Here is a 20,484-nt window from a genome sequence, read left to right as displayed (position 1 = left end):
TCAGTTAACTGTATAGTAAAAGTAAGAGAGCTCTCTTTCAGTGTTTTGTCCCTCAGATCTATTAAAAATTCTTTTGGACTAGAAGAGGAAAATTAGGATAATTTCAAACCTTTTTTTTTTTTCTTTTTCTTTCTTTTTTTTTACTTGGACAATCTCAGTTGTAATCCAACTTTAAAAGGACTTTTCTTGCTTGCTGGTGAACTTCTGCTTTTTATGTTTGTTTTTTATCTCTTCTGAGAATTACTTTCCAGAAATCAGCTCACTACTCTGGGGGATACAGTTACATGTTTTCAATCTTGTCTCCCATTTCTTATGCATTTGCATGTTTTTATTGTTGAGATGTACATGAGCATCTGTAGAAAGTGTCAGGTGCAGGAATGCTTGGAAATTGGCATCTTTTAGGAGTGCAAATAACTGAATTTCTTATACTTTCAGGAGTAAATAAGGAGAAAAGTCTTGTACATGAAATCTCAGGTCACTTGCTCTGATCTGTTGCCAGCAGCATAACTTGGATGTCTGCTGTATTTGTGGAAGATAAGTTTCCTTGTTCAACTTGGCTGTGTATATGCAGGAGATACTAATACTGAATGGAAATGCAAGTTATTCCTACAAAGCTACTGGTTTCAAGTGTGTGTTCTCTAGGATTTCAGGCATCACCAAACTAGCCTGTGATCCGTAGAATAGTTTGCTTTCTGGTAGCTGAGGATGAAAGAGTATCTTGGTGTGTTCAGGTTAGGTCTTATCTTTGTTCTCTCAATACTATTATTGGTTTTGTGGATCATAGGTTATTTAATGTTGGCTGATCTTCCCACATTAGAGAGACCTTAGGGGGATTGTATTTAAATCTGATCTGTATCAAGATTTCAGAAGATGCCCCCTCAGAGTATTAACTTGTCATACTGTAAAACTCATGCTCATGTTGAGGGTCCTTACTTGTCTGGGCTAGCTAAAGCATATTTATGTATTTTATTTTTTTATATGAGAAAATTGAAAACTCTGAACTTATCCATCTTTGAAAATGGCTATCAACTGGCAAAAGCCTTTGATGTCACTAGGACAATTCTCTATGCTGATGTGCTCCAAGGAAGCTCCAAGGCGACTTGTAGAATAATTTTTCCTGTGCTTTTTCCTGTGCTTTTTCCTGCCCTTTTTCTTCCTGCTAGCCCTGTGACCATCTTTTTATGTGGGCTTCAAATTACTGTAATTTTACTGGGAATTAACTTTTCATCTGACATTGATGATGCTATTGAAAAATAAAATCATAACATAAAGTTAAACCAGTACATCTTTTTGAGAGCTTTAGTAGACTTGGCAAAAGTTTATATTCTGATTTCCATTATGTCTGCTCTTGATTTCAAACTTTAGCACTTATTTGTAATTCTCCTTTTGTACCATTATCTTTATGCTAACAACAAACAACCGCACAACTCTGCCAGTCATAGAAAGAAGAATTATGTTTCTCTCTCAGAAAGAGACAAATGAGGAAGAGTTGTTATCTCTGTCCTACTTTTTAATATCCATTATGTGAGCTAGCTGGCAAATAATAGTGCTTTTGTATATTCTTCCTAGAACTTTATCACTGTGGGTACTTGATTAAGATGTTTGTGGTACATTTAGGTTTTATTGCTTAAGATAGTTGCTGGCGCACTTTATACCAGTAAGAACTCTTGAATGTCTGCTGATAATGGTATATATGGCTCTGCTGTTGAGCAACCATAGGTTGTGTCTAATAACTTAATTTCCCTTCTTGTCTGAAATCTGTTTATTTTTTATTGTCTTGGACTAAGTCGGGGAAAGAAATAATGCATCATCTACCTTGGGGCTCATGCAGTGTTCTACTTTGAGGGCAAACATAACTTAAAAAATTATTCAGAAAACATTGAAATTATTTACTTTAGGAGTTCTAGTACCAGAAACTAACAAACACTGTGCTACAAAGACAGAGGAAAAATAAATGGTTCTACTTTCTGTTTGGTTAAAATGTGGTTCTTTTCCCCTTTTTGTGCCCTTCTGTATCCAAGACTGTAGAGAGGTAAATTGCATGTGTACAGGGAGCAGAGGTATATGCAAGACAGGTAGAAAGAATGGCAAAGTGTCTCTATTCTCATGGAGACAGTGTTTTACTGTTACCAACAAAATGATTTGCTTGTCAAAATCATGGCTTGTCTTATGGCAGTCTTTCTTGTTGCTGTGAACTCTGTATGAATTACCCAAACTTTTTTTCCCCAAGGAATAAAAATAAGCAGCCAAACCTCTGGCCAATAAACTCTGATCTTTCCAGGCACTTTATTTAAGACTGTCATCTTTTTATATTTCAAATTTCATCTTAATCTACAAGAGATTGTCCTGCTTGACATATTATGATTTTGTTCCTGTATTCCAAGGCAAAATAAACCATTTCATTTTAGTGTCAACATTTCTTAGTTTCTAGTGAAAATCAAAACTACTAAAATAATCTTTGCTCTCTGGTGTTAGTGCTGTCTGCCAGCTCAGATTTATCCACTTACTGTTGCACTCTGATTGTTAGTCTAAACATCAACATCTAAGAAATTGTTGGACTCTTGTCAGCTGCTTTCTAAGACTTCTCCTAGATAATTCTCTCTGGGAGGCAGGTCCAGCCTTCCTCTGTATGGCTGTCAGCTGTGGTTTGCAAGAAGAAATTCTAGCAGTGTGGTGATTAGTCACATCTTAGTTTTGAATGGCAACAGATCTTTTCCTCCCCCTCTCTTTTCATTAACTATAAATTGTTATGACTTTGGATGACCTGCTGGACTTTTTTAGTAAAGATGCCGTGTATTTTTATCACCTCATTGTATCATTCTGCCTCTCTTTGATCCCTTTTCATTAAATGCTAGTAATAAAAAAGAAAATATGAACAAAAGAGAATATCTTCTCAGAAAAAGAGCCAAACAGGTTTCACAAGAAGGTAGAAGGAAGTTATTTTTTTTCCATGTTTTGTGTTCCCTCAGTAGTCTGATGCCTTAGAGTTCTCAAAAAACTTCAACAAAAAGTTGAAGCCATTGAAAGCTGGGGTATCTGCTGTCAGGTTTATTATCTTGTTATTGTCTGGAATAAATGGTTTATGTTTCTGACCTAACTCAAGCTGACAGTCAAGCACAAATGTTAAGCAGTGAATATTAAGTACAGCTACAAAATTTTGTCAGGTGAAATTACATTAATTGGTTTGGCAGCAGATCTGTCAATTTTCACTAAGAATGTAATGATTAGTTGTGTATTTTGGATTTCAGGGAATGTAACTAAATGAATACCATGGTTGCCACATAAGGAAAAATTTCTAATTATCATGTGCAACATCTTGTGTCTTTTGAATTATGAATGTGACCGAGGAAAAACAGCTTCAGCATGTTCTGGTGAGGAATTCTTTGCATGCACTTGGAATCTATAAAGTCCAGATCTTTCTAGAAAAGAACTCTGTTGTTTTTTCATTTGTAGAAAGGTAATCTCCCAAACTATTTCAATAATTTTAGCCATTAAGGAAGGCCAGTCATCCCCCTTTGTACTCTCTAATAACTGGAGGAAAACAGGAGCAAAATGCACTTTATAGTTATGCTTCAAATGTGAAATGGATTATTTATAGAAACACCTCCAAATGTAGCATGTCTAATGCTTAGGAAACATACAAGGTGCATATAGTCTGGATTATTAGATATGGTGTTAGGAAACCAGTCTTTGTTCTTAAGTCCCAAAGAAGGACCTTGGTAGGAGTATTTCCCCTTGACTCAGAGCTGGTGAGGCTGCCCCTGGAGCACTCTGTGCACTTCTGGGCTCCTCAGTACAAGAGACATGAGGAACTACTAAAAAGAGTCCATTGAAGAGCCATGAAGATGATTAAGGATCTTGATCATCTCTCCTGAAGAAAGGCTGAGAGACCTGGGGCCATTTAGCCCAGAGAGGAGACAGCTCAGAGTGCATCTGATCAATGTATATAAACAGCTGAAGTGAAAGTGTAAAGAAGATGAATCCAAGATCTTTTCAGTGATGCTCCATGACAAGGCAAGTGACTTTCCAACCACAAGGAAAACCTTTAGGCCTCTGCTGAACAGTAGGAGTTTCCAGAATTAGCGGTTCAGTTTGAAAGCTTCAGTGTTTTGACTACAAATATTTATTATTTATTACTTTTTTCCCACATACAAATTCAAATAAAAATAATTTAATGTAAATCCAGGTAAGGAAATAATTTTTCAAATTATTTTTTCTTGAAGAAAATGAGTCATTAACTGTAGATCATGGGGTTTTGGTATGCAATAGAATGTTTACTGTGATACAAAGTACTTTTAATAGTATTTTGTGTAACAAAGAGCAGGCTTTGGGGTGTGTGCTGGCAGGTTCCTGCTCAAACATAGCACCTGGGGGTCATTCTCCATTCACAGTTGATGGGGAAACCACGTTCTTGCTTCAAAGAATGAAAGCAATGTAATGGTGAAGACATGTGATGTACCAGTCTGAGACGTCAAATACAGGCACCCAAATAGTTTGAGCAGGTTAATTCACCAAGCTATTATACTTTGTTAATAAGCCATTAAGGCATTTTTGTTTTCTGAATACATTTTAAGAAATTAATTTCTCTTTTTCCCCAGAAAGTTTGTATTTCCAGCTGAAAAACTGCATCTTCTCCTTAGCTTATTCTTTGGGTTTATATGGTTTCATGTTTTCTTTTGGTTTTTTTTTTGTTTATACTAAGATAAATCAATTAACTCACTTTATCATCCCCAGATGATCTTTTTGAGCATACTCAGTTTATTTCCCTCCATGAAAGAAGTAATGACTTAAAACCTAAATTATGTTGTAATTAAACTAAGTAGTCCTCCTATAAGCATCTAGCTTTAGTATCTTTTGTCTATCAGTCAAAATGCCATTTCTTACAGCAGAAGCAATTGCTAGGACAAGGGGAGATAATTACTCTGCTGACCATTTTATACTGTGGCTCACAAGGGCAAAGTCCCAGTTAAGCTCTTTCTAGATTTTCATACTAAGTGGTCTCAAATTGCCAAATGTGTAAAAGTCTGAAGGAAAGATCTGGCTTCATATCTGAAACAGATCAGGGAGAGAGAGAAAAGACAATGATGTGCCTTCTCCCTCAGGAAAACCCACTCTTCTCAGTAGTTCTAGACCTGTTCTGGAACATGTTATACTACCTGAAAGACTTTTTGGGGGGTTTAGTGTTGAATCTTCATTGCAATTTTTTTTTTCCCTAGAGTTTGTACATCATCTTTAAAAAAAAAAAGAAAAAAAATTAATTTGGTTTGATAAAATGAAAATATTTTAGGAAAACAGAATAAAAACTTTCCTGGATTCAGTTTGAAGTGAGACTAGAATAAGCCTGTTGTTTAATACACCTCCATACCATTGAAAACTTTATTTTTCCGAATTAAAACTACTGGAATAGAAATGCCAAAAATATCCAACCAGAACTGAACATTTAAAATACACTAGAAGTTGATTAGAGTAAGATCAGCACAGCAAGGAGCTACAGGCTTAGGAGCTTGCCTTCATGCATTGTGCTTTTCATAGCCAGCAGTCACATCACCTTGTGATCTGATTCTGTCAGCGCTCACAGGCAAGGTCAGGTCAGGTCAGTGCTTAAATGGGAAAATGTCTTGGTGCTGTAGAAAATGCTTTTCTTGATTTGGTAGTTGGGTCTTTTTCTCAGAACTATCGCAACAACATGAGGCTCTAGGACAATGTCTGAGAACAGGAAATGTAACCAAAAACTTAATAATGTTTGGTTCCTAAAAATTTTGAAGTATTTCTGCTGAAATTTTGAGGTCTGCCCTAATCTTTCAGTTTTTCCAAACTACAGTCAAAGAAGTTATATTTGTGCTTACCTATGTTTTCAGTGGTTCAATATGTTAGTCATTCTCTTGATATAGGGAGGAAAGTAGATTATGTTTGTGGTTGATTTTTTAACAGCATTATGGGGTTAACATACTGCGTTTGCAGTTTTATTATAGTAGTGATAGGCAGTAACTTGTCATGTTTCAATAAAATTGAACTGTTGATTTTTTTTACCCCCCCTCTAATTTTTTTAGATTGAAAACTGTAATGTACACATTCTGTATGACATATCAAAAAATAGTTTAGATTTTACTGTAATTAATAATACAAGCATTGTAGATTTTTTTTTAAAAAGATGTGTGCTTGAAACAGAACCTGAAATAATTACAAAAATATTTTTCTAGTTTTATGTCATCTACATTTGGGGGTTTTTGAAGTTTAAGCTGGCACTGACATTAAGCTAAAAAATCTGTATAATTTAGTCTTACCTTTTATAATATCTCAAGGGTTTGTTTTTTACTTCAAGATGTAGTTTACCTTGTTTTTGAAAATATTATTATACAACTTACAGAGTTGTCTATGTGATTTAGGACAGCACTTTTGCTTAGTATCAACAACTATAAAGTAAAAATAATTTAGTTTATAAAAAGTGGCAAAGTTGTCTAATCTGTGGCGATAAAGATTAGTTGTATGCTCACATTAAAATTTAGATTTCTTAAGGTACACTTAAGTTATAATGCTGTTATATTATGATCAAGGAAATTGGTTTATTCAGAGTATATTTATTTTACTTGAAATAAATTATTTGTTTTACTACATTCATGTGGCAAGCAAAGCTACTGAACACTTGAAATACCTTGAAAAGAAAAATAAACCTGTAATTTTCCTTGAACTTAAGTAGCATAGTGTGAAAGCTCCCATAACCATCTTAATAATTTGGCTGAATATTTAACCTAGATGGTGTTGAATGTTCTCTTCAAAATTAATGTAGTGAAGATTTTTTTGCCCAATGAGATTCTGGTGTAGTTTGAATTTCCCCTGGTGTAACAGTGAAGCACCTTACAGAATGTTATAGATACATAGAAATGACCTTCATTAGGGCACAGATTGCTCTGATTACTCCAGTGGCTACAAAAGACATTCATTTCTACAAGTACCCAGTATCATTATTTGCATTGCTGTTGTAGCTATTGCCATTGTAATAGACTTTGAAAATGCAGTGTTTGATTTGCACAAAAAAGGTCAGAATCAGCCAAGATTGCCTTAACTATTGGTAGCAAAAGCTATGATTGAATTTCTAAGCCAGGTTTATGATGCCTATCAGTTTTATATTGCAAAAGATAGAAACCACAAAGAATTCCAGGTGCACCATCTGATAACACCACTACTACTCTGCATTTAAAGCAAGATGTCTTTGTGAGACCACTTCTCTTAGAAAAGCAGTTTTCCTTGGTGTTTTACCTAGCTGCTAGAGGATACCTGCATTATTAAATCCCCGGAGAAATACTTCATCTTTTCTTCAGAGTAGCTGTCCTCAGCCTAGTTGTAAAAGACTTTCCTTTAACTGGGACTTGTTATTTTTGAGAGGCTTTCTGCTGGACTCCTTTTCTTTTGAATAAGTTCTGTAAGATGGTGCCTGATGCTTGTTCTTCTATGAAAGACCTGGCTATTCAGTTATTACTTCAGAAAATCCTTGATTTTTTTTTGATTTTCAAATTGCTTCACTAAACAATCCTTCCAACAACTTTTCATAGGTTTCTAATTTAATTTTACTGCTTGATCTTCCTAGCTTTTTCAGAGGAATTTATTTATAGGGCCTATTGCTTTGGGCTGCAGACAGGATGCATCAAGACTTGTAACTGTATGGTTTAAAAGCACATCACAACACACATCATTTTAGCAAATCCCCCCCTCCCCCCAAACCCATCCCAAAACTAAACCTCTAGAACAGCAACGTGCAGCTTCTAACTGCTAAAATATTCATGGGGTCATCTTTGATAAATATTTTTAGAGGCTCCTTTTTGGGGGTTTGAATTCAAGAATCAAAGAAATATGTCCAGAGAGTGAGTGGTGTAACTGGAGAGAATCATGTCAGTGTGAACAAAATGATCAGCTTTAGAGGAATAGTAATTCCACTGATGGTTTAGCCAGATTGGCGACAAATTATGTTTAGGGAAATCTTTCATTTCCCTTTTTTCACTGTCTTGACTATAGAAAATATTACACCTTAAACTTCCTTTGGCTTCATTTGAAGCATATTGGTATGCTATTTGTCATAAAATTGTGTGTAATAAAATGCTTGATTCAAGTGAGAAATTCAAGTGAAAGAAAAGAAACAAAACTGAGGCAAAGGAAGAGATCTAGTAATAAAGAAAATGTGTCCAAGCTGTTTAGAATGCTTAGAAATTGCTCACAGTTACATTAAAAACATTGTGTTCTCACAATGCTCATACATTTCATTCCTGATTACTTAATGCAAGTTTTACTTTACCCCAACTGAGAATGAAATTTGTAGATATGACATATTTTTATAATAATGTTCTAAAAGAGTGCTTTACTGCTTTGATTCTATTTATGAGGTATATTTCTTGTGACTAAAGCTAGTTGGATATTTTAAAAATAACGGTGACCCTTCAATTTTCTGAACCATAGGGTAACTTATTTCAAGAGCACAGCTCCTCTAAATGTCAGACTGTGTTATAGGTGCATGCAAATATTATATATACATGCCATTGGGGGAAAAAAAAACCAAAATGTATTTAAAGGTAAAAATCACTTTTAAAAATTATGCATTTTAGTCGTGGTGGTTGGATGTCTCCATTATATCAAGACAGCTTGCATGCAGAATGAGTGGATTAATTCTGTGTTTTGGTTAGCTGACAACAGTATAAACCTTCTCCTGACTTTTAGAACTATGCTAATCCCTGTTCCCTGCTTATAATCCCTCTACAAGAGCAAGCAAGGTGAATGATGCTTTATCTTAGATCAAGACAAGGCATCTGACAGCATTTGGAAATTGCCTGAAGATTTATTGTGGCAAGTGTGACATTTCAAGTGAAATAGCCTTCTGGGGTACTTGGGGAAATAAAAGGAAGACTTGAAGAACTGGTAAATGTTTGGTTTGGGTTTTTTTTTAGATCAAGGTTGAACGTTAGATGATATTTGTGTTTTTTTTTTTTTAGTTACAGGTTTCTCTTTTGCTTACTGTTTTTTCAATTGCTGTTTCTTCTGCCATATAAATTAATAACTTAAAAATGAACAGCCTTTGAAATATCATTCAGTAATAAATAACTTATAAATAATAATGATTTTGTCTTTTGCAGGTTGCAGCATATTACTCATGAGAATGAGCATTACATTATGTTACATTCCTTGTAGGAATTAGTAAACAGGATCAGTATTCTTGAGATAAACATAATTTTTAAGCAGAAGATTTGTGTTTTCTTGAAAGTGTTGTACATGAATGCTCTTTGTCTATCTTCTCGGTTTTATTGGTTTTCAGTAATTAAACTTGTGTGCCCACATGGGTGACATCTTTCATTGCTACCAATTACACGTTGACTTCTGAGTCCCTTTAATATTCTCTAGTTTTCCCATGCTTCTTTCTTATTTTATTTATGGTTCCGGTACATGTAGGGATTTTGTTTGTTTTAGGAGATGGTCTTCTGTGTAAATACTTTTGTGGCCTCTATAACATTTTTATAGTTTTTTCCTAAACAAGAGTCCAGATGTTGTCCCAGTTTTAAGTGGTATCCTGGTTCCTTTCACTTCTCTGGGTGCCAAGTTAGATGCTGAGATGGTCAGTTTGTGACAAGTGTTAGAGATATCCTTGACTTTTTTTTCTGTAGGAAAACACCTCTGTCTGACACCTGCAGAACACTTGTAGGCCTGATATACTCAAGAACTCCTGAAGAGATCTGGTGTATCTGTGGTGCTCAGGGCTGGCAAGATAGTGTTCTCTTCTGGTCTAAACCTTCTTTGGCTGGTAATGAAGTACAGTCAGTTGAAGCACAGAATGAATGTTGTGCTTATCTCAGCTTTTTGCAATAGCAGCTCTGCCGCTGCCTTCTTTCCACCATTCCTTACATTAAGCCAACTGCTAATTTTATCAGGATAACCTTTCTGTACAAAATAAGAGCTTTTCAAAAATTGTCACTAGTTATTCTGTGACTCCACTCAAATATTCAGATTATATGTTCTTGCACATTCAGAGATTTTCATTAACATGTCCCATAGGAGAAAAGACTGAATTGCTGTCTAATATACTTGTTCAGAAATATGAAAGGAAATTTTACATTCTGTCTTTTTTTTTTTCTCTGTGTGATACTTGAAACTCTAGTATAAATTTTAAAAATAATGAATGGAAGGTTAATCTAGTGGTTAAAAACTGTTCTAAATCTTTTAGAGAAGGAGCAAATCATAATGACTGGGTAAAGCATTGTTCAAAGGGTTTTAGTAGTAGTGAAATATTTAGAAACAAGAAAATTTTGTATGTCAGGCAAGTTTATTTAATAAACTTGTGTGGTCAGAAGCATCCAAAATAACCTTTCTTTGAAAAGAAACTTTTGAAATAGTTTTGGCTAAAAACTTTAGAGTAAATGCTTCTTTGACCTTAAATAATTTATTCTGTAGATTTCTAAATCAGCAGTGGAATGAGTGTTTGTGCACTGAAAAATGAGTAATTTTAAATGGGAAAAGAACTTCTGCCATTTAGTTTCACCTTCTAGACTGTATTTCTTTACAAAATTTACTTGAAATGAATTCTGTTCATATTTTGTAGACGTGTTTGTCTCAGTTTCCTCATAATTAAGTGGCTATGTTGTGATAATCTTAAGTAGTTTCTTATCAGCTGGCTATAATGGGAAATCAGTGTTTTCACTTTAATTTTAAACTGCGTTGGTTTTTAAATCTGTGATTATTTTGTAGGTTTGTATGCTTTTCACCACTTGTGTTCAGGAGTGAAGGACTGCTTTTTAGCTATGTGGCTGACGAATCCTAACCAAATAATTTACTCATACTTCCTGATTTGTTAAGGGATCTCTTTTGGGTCATCAAATCTAGTGATCCAAAGGAGCTGAACAGCTGCACTGCCCCCTCCTAAGTTACTGACAGCTGATTGCACCATCTTCTCTCTGCAGACCTTGCACTTCTGGTTTCCTCTTTCTTCTTTTTTTTCCTCTCTCTCATTTCCTTTTTTTTTTTTTTTTTTTTTTTTGTTTATTTTGGGTTTTTTTTGTTTGTTTGGTTTTTTTCTTTGCTGCTAGTTCTAGGGGAGTCATGTTTGGCATTTCATATGTAATAATGGTTTAAATAATTGGTCTTAAGTCTGTGTGTTGTCTTGTGAGGAAAGGGGGCTGTTGGATATTTTTTTTAGTTGGGATTCTTACTTACCTTCAGGGTCTAGTATGTCCCATTATTGTACCACCATTATTATTCTTTAATACGAATAGCTATTAAAGAATATCAGGACATTATTTTAGGAGATTTATCTCCAAATGATTCTGGAGTATATGATATTTCTAACTTTCATGTGAGAAGATTTTTTTAGTAGGAACATGTAAGTAATTTTTCTGTATTCTTTTTCTAGGGGCTTATTAGAAAATAATTTTTTCCTCAGATTGTGAAAGCCTGTTGATTAAATTGTCGAGATCATGTAGCATTTGTAAAAATCCAGCAACCCCACTCAGTCAAACTATGAGTTCTCCTATTGGCACTGGCAAAATCATTAATATTTGAAAAGAAGGGGAATATCTTTAATCAGTTTTCTAGAGACGATAACTTACTAGAAAGCTGAAGTTAATTCCTTCCTCAGTAGTGGAGGATATGACAATGCAAGACAAAAATGGACATCTTAATATAGAGGCATATATTTCCCAGAATATTTTACTCAGTTCTCACATTCGATGAGTTGGGAACTTTGCATCAGTGTTGCTTTACTCACTCTCTAACTCTTGCCTTCTTGTTGAAGTACATCTGGTTTCTTTTTTTTTGCCCCCTCCTTGGAGCTCAGGAAGAAATAGAAGCCCAAAGCAATCTTTAGGATTCTCTGGGTTTTTCTTGTTAATCTAAAAACATTTAGATCCAAAAGGAGAAAATCTGGAATGGTAATGAGATAAACTGCAGCTGGTAATAACCAACGTAGAGTTTGAGTACACTGTCCCTGTCTCCACTTCAGACTCTCTTACTTTGAAGTTGGATGCTTGTGCAATTTAAGGAAGCTTCAGAAATCTATATTTGGCATATTGGCTCTGGGGCAGTAACTGTATGGAAGGCTGGTAGTGATGCTCCATGATGAATACTGCTTTGTTTTGTATGTGGAAAATAAGTGTGCTCTGACTTATCTGTTTAAATTTTGATGAGAGTTGTTTGCTGATTACAGCTCTTTCTGCTTTAAGATCTGCTTTAAATAGTATGACAGAAATGGTTTGTAGCTTCCCCTATTATTCTTTCTGGAAAATGTGGATAAATGACAGCAAATAAGAAAATATTCTCAACTGCATGTAAAATGTCTGTAAACATACTATGAAAATATTTTGCTTCATTTAAGCACAGAAACAATTTCACACTTGAAATTAACTCTTAATTAATAGATGTCTGAGATGCTGTTATTTTACTGCAGTATTCTTTTGTGCATTTTTACTGGTGCCCTAGTTTTATGAAGCTCAGGAGTAGTCACATGAATATATTCTTGGATTTTCATCCAATATTGTTGCTAAGGAAACATCATCTTTAATACTGTATCCTTGTCTGCAGCTTGTCTGTATTAATCAATGCCTTTTAATGCTCAGCACAAACCAAGTAAAGATGAAAGTATCTTAATTTCTTTTATTATCAAGTAGTTTATTATTTACTATTCCTCTTCAGGATCCCCTGCCACTACAAACCTCACACAAATTGGAGGGTCTTGTCCATGTCTCTAGTTTCATTCCATGTTGACACAGCATAGACAGGGGTTTTTTTTTTTTTTGTTATTGTTGTTGTTGGTTTGTTGGTTTTGTTTTTTTTTCTGTTGGCTGCCATTAATATATCAATCTAACATTGCTCTTGTAGAGTGCATGGATCTGGTCAAAATGTTGGGAAATGCTTACATGTTGCTCTAAAAGGGAGAAAGAACCTTTTCTGTGTGCATTAAAAAGAGGAGCTTGAACCTACCAAAGTGGGAAACATATCCCTTTACAGTATTCAGTTTAAACTCTACTACTGCATTTCATCCCAATTTGAGGTGCTTGGCTAAGAAAAGACTCATAATTCAGACATATCAGTGGAAGTCTCAGTTCACTACAAGTCTAGCTATTTGGTTTGTTGCAATAGTGACAGGCAAGTTTTTTGAATTTTTACTTTTTGAACTCTTCTGAGAAGTACCAAGTTCTGGAGCCAATTTAAAAATTATTTTGACTTTGCAGTTTGTTAGCTTAATACGTGCTTTTTTTCATGGTCATGTTTGCCTTTTGAACATGTTCTTACAAAGGTACTTCTTCAGAGATACTGCATTAGATCTAGCATCTGTTGTGGAAAAGCCCAGGTCAGAAAGGCCAGAGGCAAATAAGAAGGCCTGAAGAACTTGTCTCATTAGGAATATCTGTTTCCTTTTTTGGACAAGCAGCAGTATCTCATTCATCAGCTTAGTCATCCTTCAAGGACGAGGAAAGAAATCAAGCACCAGTTTACAGTCTAGCAGTGTGTGCTAGATGCAAGCACAGTTTCAGCAGTCAAACCTGGATGGGTCATATCAGCTCTCATTACCAGGATGGTGAAGGGAACACGAGTTCTCTCCTTCTGAGTGCAGTAAAAGGACCATGTGTCCTTTTCTTCTCAGTGTGGAGTTTCTTATGCCACTAAGCAGTCTCTTCCTTCTCCCAAAGGAAAAAGAGAAAAAGAAAGAAAATACTGTGAGGGACTGTACATAAACCCACAGGTCCCACACTAACAGATGTGAAAGCTGCCTTCAGAGCTGAGCCACACTCATACTTTTCTGCCTGATCTCAGGAACTGAATGGATGAATGGCAAGCAGCTATTGCAGACAGCATCCCAATAGTTGTATGATTTTAACACCTCAGTTAGAGGTGTGTTGAAGATTGCACGCAGAGCATCCAGAGAGCTCAAACTCGTTGTTAGATCCTATTAGCTGCATCACACCCAGGAGTTTGTATAGCCCGTGTATGGAAAGTGTTCATTGCTATTTGGTTCTGGGCACCCATTCTAGTTAAACTCTTTCTGCACTAGGAAGCTATTTAAAGTGTTTTGCTCAGGGCTGTTCTAGCAATGAATATTCTCAAGTGTGTGATTGTATCACTGCTTCTACTCTAGAGGTTAGATGAAGATACTGTATTTTTGTATTCATTGCTATGCTTTTAGGGATTGCTTGATCACTCATAGTCCAATGAAAGGACTCAAAAGAGACACTGTATTGTGTAAAATTGGAATCTAATCCTTGATTTTACATGAGGACCCAAAATTTCAGATCCATAATTCTGCATGGTGCCACATGGGATTAATAATAGCCAAGAATTTATTATTAAGGAAAAACATTGTCTTATAATTCATGTCTCGTATCAAAATCATGTAAATATGTGTCGTAGTTACTTTGTTTAGTGTTGGTAACAGAAATAGTAGTCCCTGGACTTTTTCCATGCTTCTCTTTTTCATCTGCTCTGATAACCTGTGAGATAGAATACATACAGGTAGTACTTTAAGTTGTCCTTCACTCTTTAGTCTCTAAGAAAAGATGAGGAAAGGTATTCTCAGGTAGGTGTTTCTTCAGCCACTGCTAACAGCTTTGCTAAATAGTTTCCCTTAAACTCACTATATTTGCATTTATAAAAAAGCTTGCTGTCTTAAAATATTTATTGTACATTTATTTTCTTCTTTCAATGACTGCTTACTAGAGAGATTGAAGTGATAGGGGAGGACATTGGTAATTCTACAGTGCTGGCTGCTGCAATTAAAATACAGGCTTTGGATCTTAATTTGTGCTTCATTATTATCCCATATCAAGGCAGAATTTGAGCTTACTTGTTTAAGCCAATATTTTGTATTGTGATGTAGAAAGAACTAATACTGTGATACTATTATTAGTTATTTGCCATTTATTAATTAGAAATAGAGGAAACCTTCCCTGCATTCACCTAAATATTCTTTGAATTAAATTAGTTGGCATGCTTGGGCTAAGGACAATGTTCTCCTTTCCCTTTGTACTGCATTTACTGTTGTCCCTTGCATCTCTGATGCATTGTGTTTCTCTAATTACTCTAGGCTTTTCTTAAAAATATACAGAGCTAAATTTTGGTTGCTATAAATTGTTTTGTAAGGTGTGGTGTGGGGGTACTTTTGCGTGTATGTATATCCATGGTGGTGTCTGAGTGTTTTGTTGTACTTGTGGTGTGGTTTTTTCTTGTCTGAAAATGCACGATGCACTTGTAGCACAGATCAGGACAAGACTGAAGAGGTGGTGAGTCAGATACGAGACTGCTGTGTATTTTCTATTTTCCTCTTAGTCTCTGTCTCTTTTCTTGCTTGCTCTATCCACTTCCTTTTTTAATTTTTTTTTTTGTTGTCTATTTGGTCTAATCGCTCCCTTTCTGTGGTGCCATTCTAAAAAAAATACATCATTTTGGTTGCAACATTTTCTCTCCCTCCAGATGCTTTTCCTTTTTCCTGTGAGTACACCATCTGCCTTTGTGTGCTCTGGGAGATGAACAGGTGTTAGTTGGGATTAGGTGGCAGAACTGAATTGAAATGTGGTAAGTTTTACTGCCAGCTCCTTTCTGCAATTTTTTTAATTGTCAAGTTGCTCTGTCAAATAAACAAGAAGGGAAGAACTAGGCAAGCACCTCTGTAAGTGTTGTGAACCAAAGTGGGGAAATATTGGTTATTTGTTCTGGTGCTGAAGATAATGGAGTAGCCAAGGAGCAAAAATTCCCATAGCAAAATGGAGAGGTTTGGGCCTTTTTACCTGTTCAACTTTGAAGTTAGAAGTTCTGCTAAGTTTTGTATGTGGAATTCATCAAACAGTATCAACCGAATGAACTACTGTTTTAAAACAGAAAATATATAGAAGGGTATTGTGTACTGTAGTGTAACTTCATAAAATATTAAGCATCTTCTAATGTGGTTTCCCCTCGCTCTTTCTGTATACAGAAAATGTATACATCTTTTGAATTAGATGTTTTTTTCTGGTGATTTCCCAGTTAGCTTTAACCTTGCTTTTTTGTTTATAGACTTCCCTTGTCTTTACCCTTTGAGCTTTATGTATCTAAACCTGTGTTTAAGTTATTGTCTTATCTATACAAAGTGTTCAACCTTTCTCCTTTCCAAATCATTTTGAGAAGATAAATATGCTTACTGTGTGTTGTTAGTGGTTCTGTCCACCAGTCTCTCAAGATCATTCATTAGCCTGGGATTCATCAGGCTAGGAAATTTTTTAGCCAAATTAAACAGCCAGCTTTGGAAATTGTCTTCCTGACTTCTACATGATATTTCTACATTATTCTGAACTGCTGAGCCTAGTATGTGTGGAATGTGATAAAGTAGTTTGTTTGGGTTTCTGTGAGAATATATTCTTATTTTTCTGTATTATGAAATCTGAATCCTCAGACCTTGTGTTCTCCCTCACAGCTTGCTGGCATAAACAAAATGAGGAAATATCTTGCTGACTAGAATGTTTTCTAGCTTGGTCCCAGATTTGGCAAAACAGTTCTGACGATCCTCAAGTGCACTCTGAAAGACTGAAATACAAGCTATAAGAAAATTCTCTATGATTTTAAAAATGTGGAAAGCTAATAATTATTCAAAACCAGCTATTCCCAATTGTTCTATATTAAAATTAAGACATATAAGAGAATCATTCAAGTTTAGTCATCTTAAGTGTAGTCATTGCCTCTAGTCTAAGCTAGTCATGCTTTGGGCTGCTGTGCAGTCAGCAGAGACAGTTCCAGAAAGCTGTCCTCTTGTGAAAAGGGCATCAAATACTGTGTGGACTAAAGAACTTCTGGAGATGGGTGTCTCTCTCTGTCGATGATTGATGTGTAGATAGTTAAACACTAATTTCTGTTTTCCATTGTTCGTGTTTTTATGTTTTAAGAAATAGAAAGAAAGGAAAAAAAGGTATTTCTCTCAGTGCATGAAAATCTCACCAAATTTAATATACATTTTGGAACAGAGGATTATTGACTATTTTGGATTAATCTAAATATAGAAGGTGTTTGAAGGCTAAATTCAAGATGTTGGCATGTACTGTATTTAGAATTTCACAGCTACTGTGGAATCTGTGATACAAAATGACTTTTTACTATCGAGTGTTCATGGGAAAATATTGTAAAAGAATTTTTAAGGAAAAAAAAATGTAATGCAACTAACTAGGCAAATGCAAAAGTTTCATGCAGAAATATTTAATATCTTTTATTTTTTTTCTTTTTTTCTTTTTTTTTTTGGCAGCCTTGCTTTGCACCCTGAGCGTGTGTTGGTGGCAACAGGTCAAGTTGGGAAGGAGCCATACATCTGTGTGTGGGATTCATACACTGTGCAAACTGTATCTGTTCTCAAAGATGTTCACACACATGGTATAGCTTGCTTGGCCTTTGATTTAGATGGTCAGGTATGTAAATAACATTCTATTTTCAAACACTTGTATGAGTTGTTTATCTATTAGAAATCGTGTCACAGTTTTTCTTAGAAAATGAAAGTGCATTGTCTCATGTTTATTTATATGTTTATTCTCAAGTTAAGGAAAATAAAATTACGTCACTAGTGAATGCCAAATATTTACTTTTGGCAAGAGAATTATAATTTCAAAAAGCTTTTTGAACAGAAATGAGGTGGTAGGAAGGTTCTTGTGGTCTGCGGGGCCACAGTTCAGGGTTAGGCCAAGTGTCTGGAGACAATGCACTCCCTTGTGCAAGAGCATGTCTTGTGCCCAGAGTGATGGCAGCCCCGTTGTGTCTTGGACTCCTTCAGGCAGTATCCTCTTCTCTGTCATGCATTTTGCAGTCACTGGTGGCTCTCCACATTTTGATTGTTTGTTCAGACTCATCTATCCTGTATCTAAGAGTAACAAAAAAGGTTTCATTGGATTATAATTTTGTTTCTTTTGAGCGTTCTCTGAGTAGTAAATCGGTTCTCAGAGCTACTACCCGTAATGGAGATTGTTTTTACCAGACACTTGCTCCTCTGAGTAAAGAGGCTTTCTTATTAGAAATAGAAAATGTAATATTTGTATTTACATGTTAGGTAGCAGCTGAAAAAGTATTAACTGAGAAAATCCTTTCTGGAGGTTTGCTTTCCTGGTCTGTGAAGCATTTCTTTCCCTCCCACTCAGCCTTGTAATGTTATACTCAGATTTAGCTGTATTCTCAGTTCCTTTTGCTTGCTAAAAAGGTCAGTGTCTGTTCATTACTGCTGTTTTCTCAACTGAGGATGCATTGTAGAAACCAGTTTCTGTCCTTAAGAGAATATCAAATGGAACTATGTTTAACACACAGAGGAAAGCCTACCTGTACACTTGTTTCTGTTAAAATATGTAATTGTTAGAGGAAGGGCCTGGTTTGTTGAAATGACCTCTCATTGTTTAGAAAGTCAGCTTCTAGAGCCAGCTTCTTTCTAGAACATAATTTCTACTTCACTGTGATATCTTTTATCTATATTGCTCTTGTAGTGTAAACTTGTGTCACTCCCTCACTTGAATGGCTATCATAATTTAAGGTCAAGATTTTTCAGATTAGAATTGAAATACCATAACTTTTCAAAGATGGAGTAGAAAGGCTAGATTTTGTAGTATTAATAAATAGGAAGCATGGATAGAAATTGTACTTAACTTGTTTATTTTTCTTCTCATAATCATGGAGTGTTTCAGACAGTAAAAGAATTATGTTATTTGGAATAGGTTTCTGTCTTTGGGAAAAAATATTATGATTCAAGTTTGGAGTTTGTTTTTGTTTTTACAAACTCACTGGATAATCTAGGTGGAAATTGAAGCTAAATTTGTCTTTAATGCATGTAAGTATTAACTGCTGAACAGTGAAAAAGTTTTCCCAAAAGATTTGAAAAATTTTCATTTATCAACATCAAGATGGCACAATTCATGCAAAAGCTGAACAAAAATACTAATTTTCTTTAAAAAGTAAACCAAACCACTCAACTTTTATTATTCTTTTAAAAAATTCAATTCTGTTAGTGTCTCTGTTGAGAATTTTTATAGCATTTTGTGTGGTTAACAGACACAATACAAGTGGCTAATTTACTCAATCATTTGTGTCAAGAAATCTGTGCAAGGTGTCTTCACAGTCAAGACAAGACAGGCTGCAAAGCACAGGAAGATCTCAGAATTTTATTTTTCGTAATTTTTTTTGGAATAATCTTGTTGTCCATCGTAGTTTTACAGTGTAAATGGCTTCAAGGTCTTTTTGAACAATAAAGACTTAATGAAATTATGTTTTATGTTTGTTTTTTAATATTGAAGAAAATTTTTTTTGTATCCCTTGAATTTGCAAAATAAATCCTAAAGATGTAATTAAAGATAAACACATAGAGTTTCATTAACTTCAGTGATTATTCCTTTTTTGCAAGTGTCTCCTGACTGCAGCTTGCCATGTGTGTTATGTGTAATTATATATATTAAACTTTATAAATTAGAAATAAGGAATAATAGAATAAGATCTTTATGGTCATGATGTTGTACATGAAAAGATGCATCTATGTAAGCTTTGATGTAAAAGATAGCTTATGATTTCTTCTATATCAAAATAGAGCTATTGCTTCTACCTCGAATATGTTACGCATTTTTTGCAACTCATTTAAAATAATGACTTTAACTTTCATTAATATATTCAGTTATTTTTATTTGTTTAATTTGGACACCTTTAGCGTTTGGTCTCCGTTGGTTTGGATTCAAAAAACACAGTTTGTGTATGGGACTGGAGAAAAGGAAAATTGTTATCAATGGCTCCTGGTCATACAGACAGAGTAAGTACAACTAAATAGTCTGAGCATCAATGTAATTTTAGTTTGTTAAACCATGCCTGCATATATGTACTAGACCTATGTCTGAACAAAACCCATTTTGTTTTAGAAATTGAATTTGCCTAAAGGTTGATATGCATAAAGATGTAAAGATATTTAAGATGTGTGCATTTATTTCTAGAATAAAATGTGTAATTCAATATTTATTTGTGTATGGTTTGTTCAGACTGAAAACAAAGGGGAAGTTCAGAATTAGTGCTCTTCTTAGACACCAATCCCCATATGGGAAATCAAAATGCAAATAATTGCTTAAATTTTTCTAGTCTGTAAATTAACTTTAATGTAGTTTTATCATGTGTTTTAATTACTCTAGGGAAAAAAAAAAATCCAGAACTATATTGGGTATATATTGAAATTTCAGTATGGAATGAGGGGATAAAAGTCTTTCCAGGAGATCCATTTAAAGCATTTCAGACTCCCTGTTAATTTGCTAAAAATGTTTACTATTTTAATTGTCCCATACTAAAATGGCCTCCTCCTCTGCTGACATCCTTGGGTTTTTTTATGCAGATATTTGATATTTCTTGGGATTTATACCAGCCAAACAAGCTCGTCAGCTGTGGTGTAAAACACATCAAGGTAATAAAGCAACTCTTCATTTGTAAAATATTTGAGCTGCAGTAATATATGCTCTATAAAATACATAAAAATAGAATCTAAAAGGAATATGGAAT

At 34.8% G+C, this 20,484-nt stretch overlaps 1 protein-coding gene across 4 annotated transcripts in view; it reads left to right on the top strand.

The window, feature by feature from the left end:
• The window catches only part of EML5 (EMAP like 5), a 95,717-nt gene that overhangs the window by 3,046 nt on the left and 72,187 nt on the right, over nt 1-20,484 (top strand). For all 4 annotated transcript variants that reach the window (XM_062494466.1, XM_062494465.1, XM_062494464.1 and 1 more), the window contains exons 2-4: nt 17,231-17,390; nt 19,655-19,753; nt 20,321-20,389. In XM_062494466.1, coding sequence (XP_062350450.1) covers nt 17,231-17,390; nt 19,655-19,753; nt 20,321-20,389 — 328 coding nt within the window. The remainder of the gene's footprint in view (nt 1-17,230; nt 17,391-19,654; nt 19,754-20,320; nt 20,390-20,484) is intronic.

This window comes from Cinclus cinclus, chromosome 6 (genome assembly GCF_963662255.1).
Source record: "Cinclus cinclus chromosome 6, bCinCin1.1, whole genome shotgun sequence".
In the NCBI taxonomy this organism is placed as follows: Eukaryota; Metazoa; Chordata; class Aves; order Passeriformes; family Cinclidae; genus Cinclus; species Cinclus cinclus.
This window is presented reverse-complemented; position numbering and strand designations above follow the sequence as displayed.